Source organism: Squalius cephalus (assembly GCF_949319135.1).
Source record: "Squalius cephalus genome assembly, chromosome: 15".
NCBI classification, from domain to species: Eukaryota; Metazoa; Chordata; class Actinopteri; order Cypriniformes; family Leuciscidae; genus Squalius; species Squalius cephalus.
Genome location: NC_137136.1, coordinates 19365329 through 19377882, shown reverse-complemented (window position 1 = coordinate 19377882; position 12554 = coordinate 19365329). Strand labels below are relative to the sequence as shown.

Here is a 12554-nt window from a genome sequence, read left to right as displayed (position 1 = left end):
AATTGGACCCTAAAGTGTTACCTTTTTTTAAATTATACACTCAATGGGGGCTGAGTCCCCCTAAAATGAAAATCCTAGAATCACCCCTGGATAACACACTGAAGATCTGTTTCTGAAGTGGGCTTGACGACCACCTTCTGACTTTGCTGCCAGCGGGGAACTCCAGCAATACATCAATTATGGGTTCTCCCATGATGGAGGGGGTGGTCGCAAAGCACTTTGACATCATCACCTGCATGTCCAGTCCTCACTCCATCCCCGAGCCCAACCAACTTTCTGCCACGTCCACCACGGAACATCAGCCAGACCCCACCACTGGCCCATCGGCTCCACCTTGGCTCAATGCTCCCTCGGCTCCACCATGGTCTGTCATTCCTCAGGCTCTGCCGGGATCCCTCGTCCCTCTGGCTCCACCTTGGTCTATCATCGCACTGGCTCTGCTTCGGACTTTCCGATCTCCAGCTGTGCTTTGACCCTCCATATTCTATAAATGTAAACCCTTGATCTTGTCAAACTCCAGCAAGTGATTGACATAAAAATGAGATACTTTGATATTGTCTAATTACAGTAACACAAGCACCAGCACTGTCTCTCCACAGGAGTTTAGGCTACATGGAATAGCCTACTGATATTAAGTACATAAAGTACACATTGGAGCACATTTGGTATATTCAGCAGTCTATACAGTATGTAGTCCTTTGGGTTTTTTTTTATTTATTTATTATAAATTTGGTAATTTTTGCCAATTCACTTCAGTTAAATCACATTTAATTTGTCTGACAAAAAGATATACTAAATTCATTGGAGGTTCAGATTTTAATGTGATTGTTCATGGTGTTATAAAATAATGTGTAGTGATTAAACCCATAAATTAGCAGCTCAAATCAATCAAATTTCTTTGCAAAGATAAAGATATTTTAGATATTCATGATATGCATTATCTACTATTATGGCAAGCCGTTTTAACATTTAATCCTTAAAATGTACTAGTATCTACACTGCTCAAAAAAATTAAAGGAACACTTTGAAAACACATCAGATCTCAATGGGGAAAAATATCATGCTGGATATCTATACTACTATGGACTGGGTAATGTGTTATGAACGAAAGGATGCCACATCGTTTGATGGAAATGAAAATGATCAACCTACAGACGATTGAATTCAAAGACACCCCGGAAATCTTAGTGAAAAAATGATGCAGCAGGCTTGTCAATTTTGCTGAAATTTCATTGCAGCAACTCAAAATGGTACTCAGTAGTTTGTATGGCCCCCACGTGCTTGTATGCATGCCTGACAACGTCGGGGCATGCTCCTAATGAGACGACGGATGGTGTCCTGGTGTATTTCCTCCCAGATCTGGACCAGTGCATCACTGAGCTCCTGGACAGTCTGAGGTGCAACCAGGTGATGTCAGATGGACCGAAACACAATGTCCCAGAGGTGTTCTATTGGATGTTGGTCAGGTGAGCGTGGTGGCTCTTCAATGGTATCATTCCTTCATCCTCCAGGAACTGCCTGCATGCTCTCGCCACATGAGGCAGGGCATTGTTGTGCACCAGGAGGAACCCAGGACCCACTGCACCAGCATAGGGTCTGACAATGGATCCAAGGATTTCATCCCGATACCTAATGGCAGTCAGGGTGCCATTGTCTAGCCTGCAGAGGTCTGTGCGTCCCTCCATGGATATGCTTCCCCAGACCATCACTGACCCACCACCAAACCGGTCATGCTGAACGATGTTACAGGTAGCATAACATTCTCCACGGCTTCTCCAGACCCTTTCCTGTCTGTCATGTGCTCAGGGTGAACCTGCTCTCATTTGTGAAAACCACAGGGCACCAGTGGCGGACCTGCCAATTCTGGTGTTCAATGGGAAATGCCAATCGAGCTCCCTGGTGCTGGGCAGTGAGCACAGGGCCCACTCGAGGACGTCGGGCCCTCAGGCCACCCTCATGAAGTCTGTTTCTGATTGTTTGGTCAGAGACATTCACACCAGTGGCCTGCTGGAGGTCATTTTGTAGGGCTCTGGCAGTGCTCATCATGTTCCTCCTCGCACAAAGGAGCAGATACTGGTCCTGCTGATGGATTAAGGACCTTCTAGGGCCCTGTCCAGCTCTCCTAGAGTAGCTGTCTGTCTTCCTGGAATCTCCTCCATGCTCTTGAGACTGTGCTGGGAGACACAGCAAACCTTCTGGCAATGGCACGTATTGATGAGCCATCCTGAAGGAGCTGGACTGCCTGCGCAACCTCTGTAGGGTCCAGGTATCGCCTCATGCTACCAGTAGTGACACTGACCCTAGCCAAATGCAAAACTGGTGAAAAACAGTCCGAAAAGATGAGTAGGGAAAAAATGTCAGTGGCCTCCACCTGTAAAACCATTCCTGTTTTGGGGGTTGTCTCACTGTTGCCCATCTAGTGCACCTGCTGTTAATGTCATTAACACTAAAGCAGCTGAAACTGATTACCAACCCCCTCTGTTACTTAACTGACCAGATCAATATCCCAGGAGTTTAACTGACTTGATGCTATTCTCTGATTAAAAAGTGTTCCCTTTATTTTTTTGAGCAGTGTATTTTCATGCTACTAGTACTTATTTTTTTTAGATAGTAGGGAGAGCCAGGACGATTGAAATGCGGGACGGATGAACCATTAAGATTTCCTTGAAAACCACTCACGTCATGTACGTCAAATTTCGTTAGCACGTACAGCACACAATGCCTACCAGACCTGCGAAAATATTTCTTCTTTACGTCATGCCGGTTTGGAGTTAAAACCGCAAAGCTGTTTTTGAGTGCGGTAAGTGAATTCTTTCATGAAGTACTTTTTTTTGACTGACAAGTTGTATTGATTGTTTCATGTGTCATTGTAATGATAATACGCCAGGTGTAGTAGTACTGCAACATACCCTTAAGTGTGCAATATCAGAGTTTTTTAGTTTAAGGGCAAAACAGGTTTAACTGGCAGGAGGCGCTGTCGGGACGGTTGAAACAAGTGTTTTGGTCCCATGTTTACCTCACTGATGCTGGGACAAAGTCTGCTACCACTGTGAGAATGATTAAGAACAAAGTAACACAATTACTGTTAAATTTGCATAAATTATAAATATTTGAAAGGGGGAAAAAAAATCCCAGAGAGTGGTAGATGTGTCAGTATTTATTAATATCTAATTTAGCACATTAAAGTGTTACAACTGTACAGAATTTTTAAAACATCAAGAAAATAAAACATTTAAAATATCATTAAAAAAACATCATGCAAACACATGAATAGCTAACGTGAATATGAATCAATATGTAAACATAACATTAAACAACATATAGCCTACAATGTATTTGCAGTGAATATGTGCAAAGCCTCAGTGGGAGAGTTTCTGCATTACATCTACTGAGCCTTACCTCAAACTATTTTATTAAAGGGTAATCCAAAAAACATAAAAACAGAGCCCAGGGCAGAGGCCTCAAAAACCATGAACATGAGAAACCAGAGACAGAACACTCAGAAATGCAGTGCTGACACATACCAGACTTCACAAAGAGTGATTGGGTATTCCGGGTTTATATAGCCCGAGTTAACAAGGTGTAATGAGATAATGAGACATGGCTGAATACAGTCAGGGATGATGAGACTGGGCAGTGAGTTCTGGGAAATGTAGTTTTGTGAGGGAATTACAATAATCTGGGTTGGAGTGCCCTCTGGTGGCTATCAAGGGCACTCAAACTGGTGATCATGATAGTAAACAACACAGAACATGTTTCTATGGTACACCACATCCTTTTGACTTTATTCTCAAAAATGACACTTTTATTCTCATACTGATATTATTGCCGTGCTATGAATTCATTCTTGTAATTTTACATTTATTCTCAAAATATTACGACTTTAATCTTGTATTGCTATATGATCTAGCCTTATATTATATTTGAAGTGGAAAACTTCTTGCATGCAGTACTTATATCATTTCAACAAATGTATTAAATTGTTTTAAACACGCACAGTGTTGAAGTGGTAAAAGTGGACATTTGACAGTTTTTGGTACCTGCAGTTTATTCAGAATTCATCCATGATGAAAATCACTCATCCTCATGAAAAAAAAAAAAAACCAAGTTAAAGTGTAACTCACTATATCTGCCTTGATAAACTCTTATCATCTGTATGTCAGTGTTATCACATCATGAAGAAAAAAAATCTACAGTAGCCTACTGTATGTGGCCTTTTAAATATTCAAAAGAGCTGAACACCAGAACCAGAAGGTGGAATGAACAAGACGAACTCTTCATTTTGAGCAAAGAAAATTAAAATAACAGGACAGTATTTATATTGCATTCTTTGAAAAAGATAATGAACAATACATTTCTTTACCAAAACTCCCTATTTACGACCATGTCGCTTCCTCATTTCTTTCCCCTGTATGACTTTGTGCTCGGGTCTAAAGGTGAATCTCAACCATGAAACCTCTGTTTTTATTACCCACAATCACAGTTCTTGTATGTTCCCAGTCCAAGAAAGAAAGAATGAGGATGTATCTGATGATTTCTGATAAACTGTTTGGTGAATGTGATCAGCCAGAGTAATTTATTAATTATAAATAAATATAATTTATATTTAAAAACTAGCCAAAGTATTTAATAAATAAACAGACAAGATGGGAAATATGTAGGACTATGTAAAGAACAGCTGTTTAATCTGTTCTACTGAGTTCTGTTTGCATAGATTTAATGTAGGCCTGCATTTTGAAAGAAAGAAAGAAAGAAAGAAAGAAAGAAAGAAAGAAAGAAAGAAAGAAAGAAAGAAAGAAAGAAAGCAGATGTTTCAGTCTTCATTTCCTCAGGATGGTTTGATACCCGAATAGAGAAGTTACACAAGCATATGATAAAAGAATCCAAGCAAATGATTTCCTAACATTACTGCAGGACTACAGGACAGAATACACGTGTTTTATGATGCAGCCAAAGCACACATACAGTATAATGCTGTACAACAGGACAGGATTTAAACCTTTGATGCACAACATGGGTCTAAAGTGACCCAACTGAGATTTTATTTTCTATATCTTTGCAAGAAATTAATTTCATCATTCAGTATTCCAGGTATTCCTCAATTAACTTGTTTAGATCATTACAAATCCTTATTTAAATTTTTTCTTTCTTACTTTTCGAAAAAAAATCTTTTTTGTGTCACTACCCAGAATGCACAACATGGGTCTAAAATGACCCGTATTCATTCCCTATGTTATTTCAATCATGGCTGAGTGTTTCTTTGCTGAATCTTCGAAATAAATGTATTTTTATCATTTATTAATCCAGGTATTCATTAAATATCTTGTTTTTGATTTCCACAAATCATTATATATATATATATATATATATATATATATATATATATATATATATATACTGATTGGCCTCATCAGTCTGTCTCCTCTCCACCAGTAAGCTGGTGTGTGGTGGGTGTTCTGGTGCAATATGGTTGCCGTCACATTATCCAGGTGGATGCTGCACACTGGTGGTGGTTGAGGAGATTCTCCCCTTCCATGTAAAGCGCTTTGAATACATAGAAAAGCGCTATATAAATGTAACAAATTATTAAAAAACAAAACGCAGCCACCACCCGGCCACAGGAAGACATCAGACAGGAGGGCCAATCGAAGAGTGCACCAGGCCTGTGTGTAAGGAGCACAAACGTGTAGTTGTCATTTGTGAGGCATGTAAGCACTGCGATGGCAATCTGAGATGGCGCTGTCCCTGTGTGATTTTATTTTGTCAGTTTTATTTTCTTTTATTCGGTCACATTCACCACAATTCACGTCAGTTTCACTACGCTACAGTTCATTTTCAGTGTTATCGGTTATATGTGTATGTTATGCGTGACAAAGTGGCAAATAAAAATATTTCAAGTGTCACAGTAAATGTGTGGATCTAAATAACTGCTAAAATGGTTCTTTTAACAAAACGTTGTCTTTAATCTTTTGTTTTATCACGCTTGCATAGATGGGTCATTTTTTAGATGGGTCATTTTTGACCCATGTGTGTAAACTTGATGTAGTAAGGAAATATTAAAATAATAATTTGTGATCATTGAAAATATATTTTGTATATTAATGGATCATGGAATTCATAGATCATGGAATATTAAATGCTGAAACATAGAAACATGATAACATAGGAAATGAATACGGGTCTTTTTAGACCCATGTTGTGCGTTAGAAGGGGTTTGCATAGCTTGTGAATCAAAGGGTTAAATATAATTAACCTGCTCACCTGAGGTAAAGGAGCCCTTGGACTGTTTGAAACTCAGTGCTTTACATTTACATTTTCATATTCATTTTCTTCATTTTCTTCATAATCGGGATTCTCGTATTTATTAGATTCCTTCCTCTCCACCGGAACTGCTCTTCTTATCTTCTGGATATCAATGATTTCTTCATAGTGTGATTCCTACAAATAGTTATTTGTTTTTCTTAAATTATAATCACAACATCAGACACAATGACGATGTCTCTTGAGCTAAAATTGTGGTAAAAAGTTAATGTTGCTGATATTTAAATCATGAAACAGAAAGCCCACTATTAATCAGTAGTAATGCTTATCATGACTGCATTTTTGTTAATAACATCCATAGTTTAATTGCAATCCTCAGCATGTTTTTGTGCAGTAATATGTGAATGATTAAAGTCCATTTGAGCTGACAGTAAAAATACACACATCCTTCCTGCTATAAAAGCCATACACCTTTTAATTACCGCTATGAGTTAAAAGACTCAAGAGACAGAAGAGGAAGAACAACTGAATATCAGTTACTACTATTGAAAAACACCTTTACTGTAAGTGTTTGTAAAGTGTCATTTGACATCAGATTAACAGTTTTAAAAGTGGGTCCTATAATGAAAAGAATGGTTGTGATGAGAAGAAAAAACTGAAAGTCACTCACAGGCTCTTGTATGCTTTGTGCTGCTGATGCTGCTGTTGCTGCTGCTGCTGCTGCTGCTGCTGCTTAAAGAAAGAAACATTCAATAAGTTTGATACTGAGAGAAATATGTACTGAATCATTTGTAATGTGAATTGATCATCTGAAATCTATAATGGGATGATCAATATCAGTGTTGTCTCTATCAAACCATACTCATGTTGGTATTACGAAGAAACATACCTCCACTGGATTTTCCTTTGTTTAACATTGGGCTGTAGAGTTAAGACAAATAAATTATTTAAAATCTTTACCACATTTCTGTCTCACAAAAATGCAGTATATAACAAAAATGCAGTTTCATTGTATTATGTATTTAAAAAAAAAAAAAGAATGTTAGGGAAATTTACTGTAATTGGATAATTAATAAACTCTGAGTTTGATATCTCACAAGAATATTTTTTAATCATGGAGATCTTCAAAGGTTATATGTGGATTTAGACCCGTTGGAAGCTGATACAAGTTGTGATTTGTACACACATTATTAATGGTAACAATGTATATGTCAAATTAAAGCTGTGATTACAAATTACACCAGGAGGTGCCAGATTACTTACATTTTCTTAGTTTTTATTAAATAGACAAACAGACCACAAATGCCTGCAACTGCCACTAAAACTCCAATGACAATCCCAGCTATCGCTCCTGATGTCAGTCCTCCTCCTCCACCACCAGCTATAGAAAGATACAATAAAAAACAGAGCACCAAGGCCATATACTGCACACAATAATAATTGTAATACACTTTAAATACACAGTATCAAAACCTTAATAATTAAAAAATAATAATAATTAAGACAACACAAGGCAATTACGAGCAATAGAGATGTACATACAAAACAGCAGAAAATGATGACAACAGAAAGCTCCAATGGTAACAGACATGCTCCTAAGGTCAAAACACTGGTTATCAAAAGTTGAAAACACGTTTAGAGTTAGTTGTAACACTTACCTTCAACTAGTAAAGCATGTCTTTGTGAGGCACTACTGTTTGTGACACTATTCGAGGCAGTGCATTCGTAATCTCCACTGTGTGTGAAGTCAGTCTTCTCTATGGTGAAAGTGTGTGTGGTCACATTGGTGACCGTTCCATTAAACCTCCAGCTGAATGAGGCAGAAGGTACAGAATTTGCAGAGCAAGACAGAGACACTCGAACCCCTAAATTCACCTCATTTGGACCTTCAATAGAAACATCTTCTGGTCCATCTAGAACAAACACAAGAGACTCACTGTCAGAGGGACAAACTGAGCACTGAAGTATGTCTATATTTCATCAGGTTTGAGCTCAAGTCATCTTGATGTTTAAATGTTTAACACTCACAGTTGATGATCAGGCTGTGTTTCACCGTCTCAGAGCTGACAGGGTTTCTATAAGTACACTGATATTCCCCACTGTCTGATCTCTGCACTGGACTGATGGACACTGATCTGTTATCAGGTGAGAAGATGATGTGGTTGCTAGGAGACAGAGGACTGTTATCTATCATCCACTCCACAGAGGTGACGCTGCCAGTTCCCTCAGAGGTGATGTTAGCAGTTGAGTTGCCCTCTATTAATGATTCTTCTGGACCAATAAGACTGACATTAGATATTTTATCTGTGTAAATAAAAGAGAAAGAATAAATACACTGGATCTAAAATTAGTCTTTCACATTTAGGACCCAATTAACATTTGTAAAAAAAAAAAAAAAAAAAAAAACCTTGTGCTTTTGCATGGCAGAAACTTGCCAAATTAGGACTACAACAACCACAGAGATGTGAGTACAAGTCTGATGAATCAAGCAACCATTATAGCCCTTATTTAACAAATGGCTAGCAAAGTATAGTATTAAAAAAAAAAAAAAAATTATGGAGATGCCAATGGGGCCATCAGGGGTCTTTGACTGCAGGGGTCAGGGAGGCCCTAAATCTCAAATTTGCGTGTCCAGGGCTGTACAGAAGTCCTACACTGTTAGAAAAAACTGTAGAAATTACAGTATTACTGGCAGCTACTTGCCAGTAACTTACTGTAGATTTAAATTGATGTTATTTACTGGCAACAATTTGTTCAAAATTAAATGAACATTAAACATTAACAAGTCTTTATATTTACAGAATAAAACTAAAATAACAGCCTCATGCAAAGCATTCTGGGAACCAAAATCTGAAGGAAAAAAACAGAAAAAGGTTGATGAAGATTTCTGGTTCACAGAATGCTTTGCATTAGATTGTTATTTTATAATTTTATTCTGTAAAGACAAAGACTTGTTAATGTTTAATGTTCATTTAACTTTGAACAAACTGTTGCCAGTAAATAACATAAATTTAAATCTACAGTAAGTTACTGGCAAACAGCTGCATAACTACAGCAAATTTTTTACAGTGTAGATAGGTTTATTTATGTTTGAATATTTGCGCCACATTGATAAACACCCTTTTATTAGAGGTAAACCTGTTTGTTTTGATGGACATAATGCCAAAAATGAAGGAAATCAGCAATTTGTGTAAAATGTATATATATAAATCAATTCCTATTAAATATTGAGATGGTTTATTTCGGTGTCTGTTTAGATTGCCACAGTTTGTAATGCATAAAATTTATGTTTAATGGATTTTCATAGAAAAAACTGAATGTCAGGGCCTGGGACAAAAGGAAAACAATACAAATCCATAGTTTAGTAAAACTTTTCCAAGACAATTTGCAGTTAAGTTTTGTGTTAAGGGCAGTGTTGGGTAAGTTACTCTAAAAAAGTAATTAATTACTAGCTACTAATTACTAATTATCAGTGTTGCTAATTTACTGTACTAATTACTCTCTCTAAAATATATTGCATTACTTATTATTAATTACTTTCTAAATCAAATATCAAAGTAAACCAGTTGAACAATACAAGGACAGACATGAAACTGCTCTTTTAATTCTTTAAAATAAATAATATAAAATTGCATAAATTATTCTTGAACTGACCAAAGTATTTAAAAGGAGAACATTACATTTAAAACATACATTTTATCATTAGACGCTAAATTTTGATTGTTAAATCCACTATTGTTTTACAGTCAAGTGAAAAAGAAAGGACCCTCTTTTGAATTTTATGGTTGTACTTATCAGGACAAAATAAAAAAATCATCTGGTCCTTGGGAGGTCTTAAAATTATATAAATACTACCTCAGATGAAAAACAACACATGACATATTACAATGTGTCATGGCATATTTTACTGGATATGTTGCCGGATAATAGCCTATGGTATATACTGCTTGCCTGTAGTGTGGTGTGAATGAATATTCAAAATAAAGTCAAATGAAGATGCCGATGCTGATGTCGAGCTTGATGACTCGGGCCCCGGACAATCTTATAAAGGTGAGATCATCTGTCCGACAGCAGCAAATACAACAGAATGTCTGAAAAGAATAGAATCACGCTGTTGCACTGGCCCAGACGCCCAGTCAAAGTCCAGACCTCAACCTGATTGAAATGCTGTGGTAGGACCTTCATAGAGCTGTGCACAAACAGATGCCCACAAACATCAATGAACTAAAGCATCGTTGTAAAGAAGAGAGGGCCAAAATTCCTCCACAACAATGTGAGAGACTGAAAAAGTCATTTATAAAATTATTATTTCAAGTTATTGCTGCTAAAGGTGATTCTACAAGCAATTAAATCATGGGTGTACTTAGTTTGTCACACATTGGCCTCTCCATTTTGGCATTTTTGGTTAAATAAATAATGACACGGAGTAATGTCATGTCATGACATGTTGTTGTTCATCTGAGGTTGTATTTATCTTATTTTCAGACCTGCTAAAAATCTATGATTTTTTATTATGTCCTGATACGTAAAACATAGAATTCAAAAGGGTGTACTTTCTTTTTCACATGACTGTATATATAATTGTTCTATACAGTATTTAATGCAATTACATCAGAAGGAACTGTAATCAAATTACAGAAAAAATAAGAGTAATTCCTTACTTTACTTTTTCAAGGGAAAAGTAATTAAATTACAGTAATTAATTATTTAGTAATGAATTACACCCAACACTGATTAAGAAATGTTTTGTTTAGTGGACTCAAATGAAATAATTTCACAGGACTAATACTAATAGTTTTTAATGTTAAATTGTTCAGATCGGTTTCTCCAAATGAAATGTGTTTACTTGCATGGTATTATTCCAGTATGCTGTAAAGTAGATTACAGAAGGGAAACAGTAAATTAACAATAAAATACTGACAGCAGGGGTTGTCAGTATAGTTTTCTGTTAATTTAATGTAAAAGATTTACAGGATATTATTTTACAGAAAATGCTGAACCAAGTTTTAGCAACACACTCACCAAACACTTGTAGTGAAGTTTCTCCTGTAAGTATATCTCCAGCAGAAAGTGTTAAACTGAGTTTATATTTTCCAGTATCACCCAGTCTCAGATTCTGCAGCTCCAGAGCGAGTGTGTTGCTGTCAAAACTAACTCTGCCTTCATATGCGGGGGTTACTGTAGTTACACCAGACGCTACTGTAATTATAAGAGTTGAAGTTGAAGTTGAAGTAAAACTCCATTGAGATTGAATGGATGTGGAGGAGGGTGGGTTATCAGGGGCGAGCACCACGCTTTCTCCCACTGCTCCATTAGCCGGATCAGGAAACTTCAGATATTGACCGAAATATTGTCCTAAGAAAAAAAGACAAATAATACAATTAAATTACTTAACTAATCCAACAACAACATACAGCATTAGTTCATATCTAAAAAGTCTCACCAAAACAAGGCAACATCCACAGCGTCCAGTATAAACGACGAGAAACAATCATGATCGAGCTCTCATCTGTCAGGATCTGCAGCTCAAATCATCTGAACTATTTATTTACATCAAATTTCAGTTAATGATAAACGGCCGTTTAGAGTGCAGAGTTCACTGCGCCACCTAGCGCATTTCAGTCATGTAACATCTAAATTAAAGAAAGTTCAGTCTCGCTATTTTTCTTTAGGCTACTGTTTGCAGGAATGACACTTTTCTGCCCCCCTGCAGTTTATTGTCCCCTCAGTTTCAGTTTGATATCCAATTTTAATACCAGATGTACACCCATTTAAATAGATTTTTTTTAATGATATGTACACTGTATACTGTTAACTCAACCCATGGTGAAAGGTATAACAACAGCATTCTTGGTAGTTTACATAAACAATTTAGGGGTAAGTTATAGTGTTAAGTTATAAGTGACTTATAGCAGATAAAGATGTATAAATGTTTGATAACATAGGCAAACATTTTATACCTCAATGGATCATCCCCAGTCTCCACTACTTGCCATTTATAGTTATTTATCTCACTTCAATAAAAGTTAAATTGGATTTCATTTGTTGTTTGTGACATGAAAATAAAAGTCTTGATGTCTGAAAAAAGTATCTTATACAGTATTTAAGCATACAGTATTCAAGGATTCTCTATTAGATATAGGCTACATTTTTTCCTTGCATGTAAACCCTTGATCTGATCAAAATCTAACAAGTAATAATCAACATCAAAATGAGAAATATTGATATTCTGTAAATAACACAACCACCAGCACTGCCTGTCCACAACAACATGTACTGATCCATAAGATCTA

General features: G+C 36.7%; 1 protein-coding gene across 2 annotated transcripts in view; it reads right to left on the bottom strand.

Annotated features, from left to right (window-relative positions):
- LOC307172417 (cell adhesion molecule CEACAM6-like) overlaps positions 1 to 11802 on the bottom strand; it is a 68507-nt gene extending 56705 nt beyond the window's left edge. For both annotated transcript variants that reach the window (XM_079894789.1, XM_079894790.1), the window contains exons 1-4: positions 11705 to 11802; positions 11284 to 11616; positions 8290 to 8565; positions 7914 to 8174 (exon numbers count right to left, since the gene is read on the bottom strand). In XM_079894789.1, the coding sequence (XP_079750915.1) occupies positions 7914 to 8174; positions 8290 to 8565; positions 11284 to 11616; positions 11705 to 11756 (922 nt within the window). In that variant the 5' untranslated portion in view covers positions 11757 to 11802. The remainder of the gene's footprint in view (positions 1 to 7913; positions 8175 to 8289; positions 8566 to 11283; positions 11617 to 11704) is intronic.
- Between the last annotated feature and the right edge of the window lie 752 nt (positions 11803 to 12554).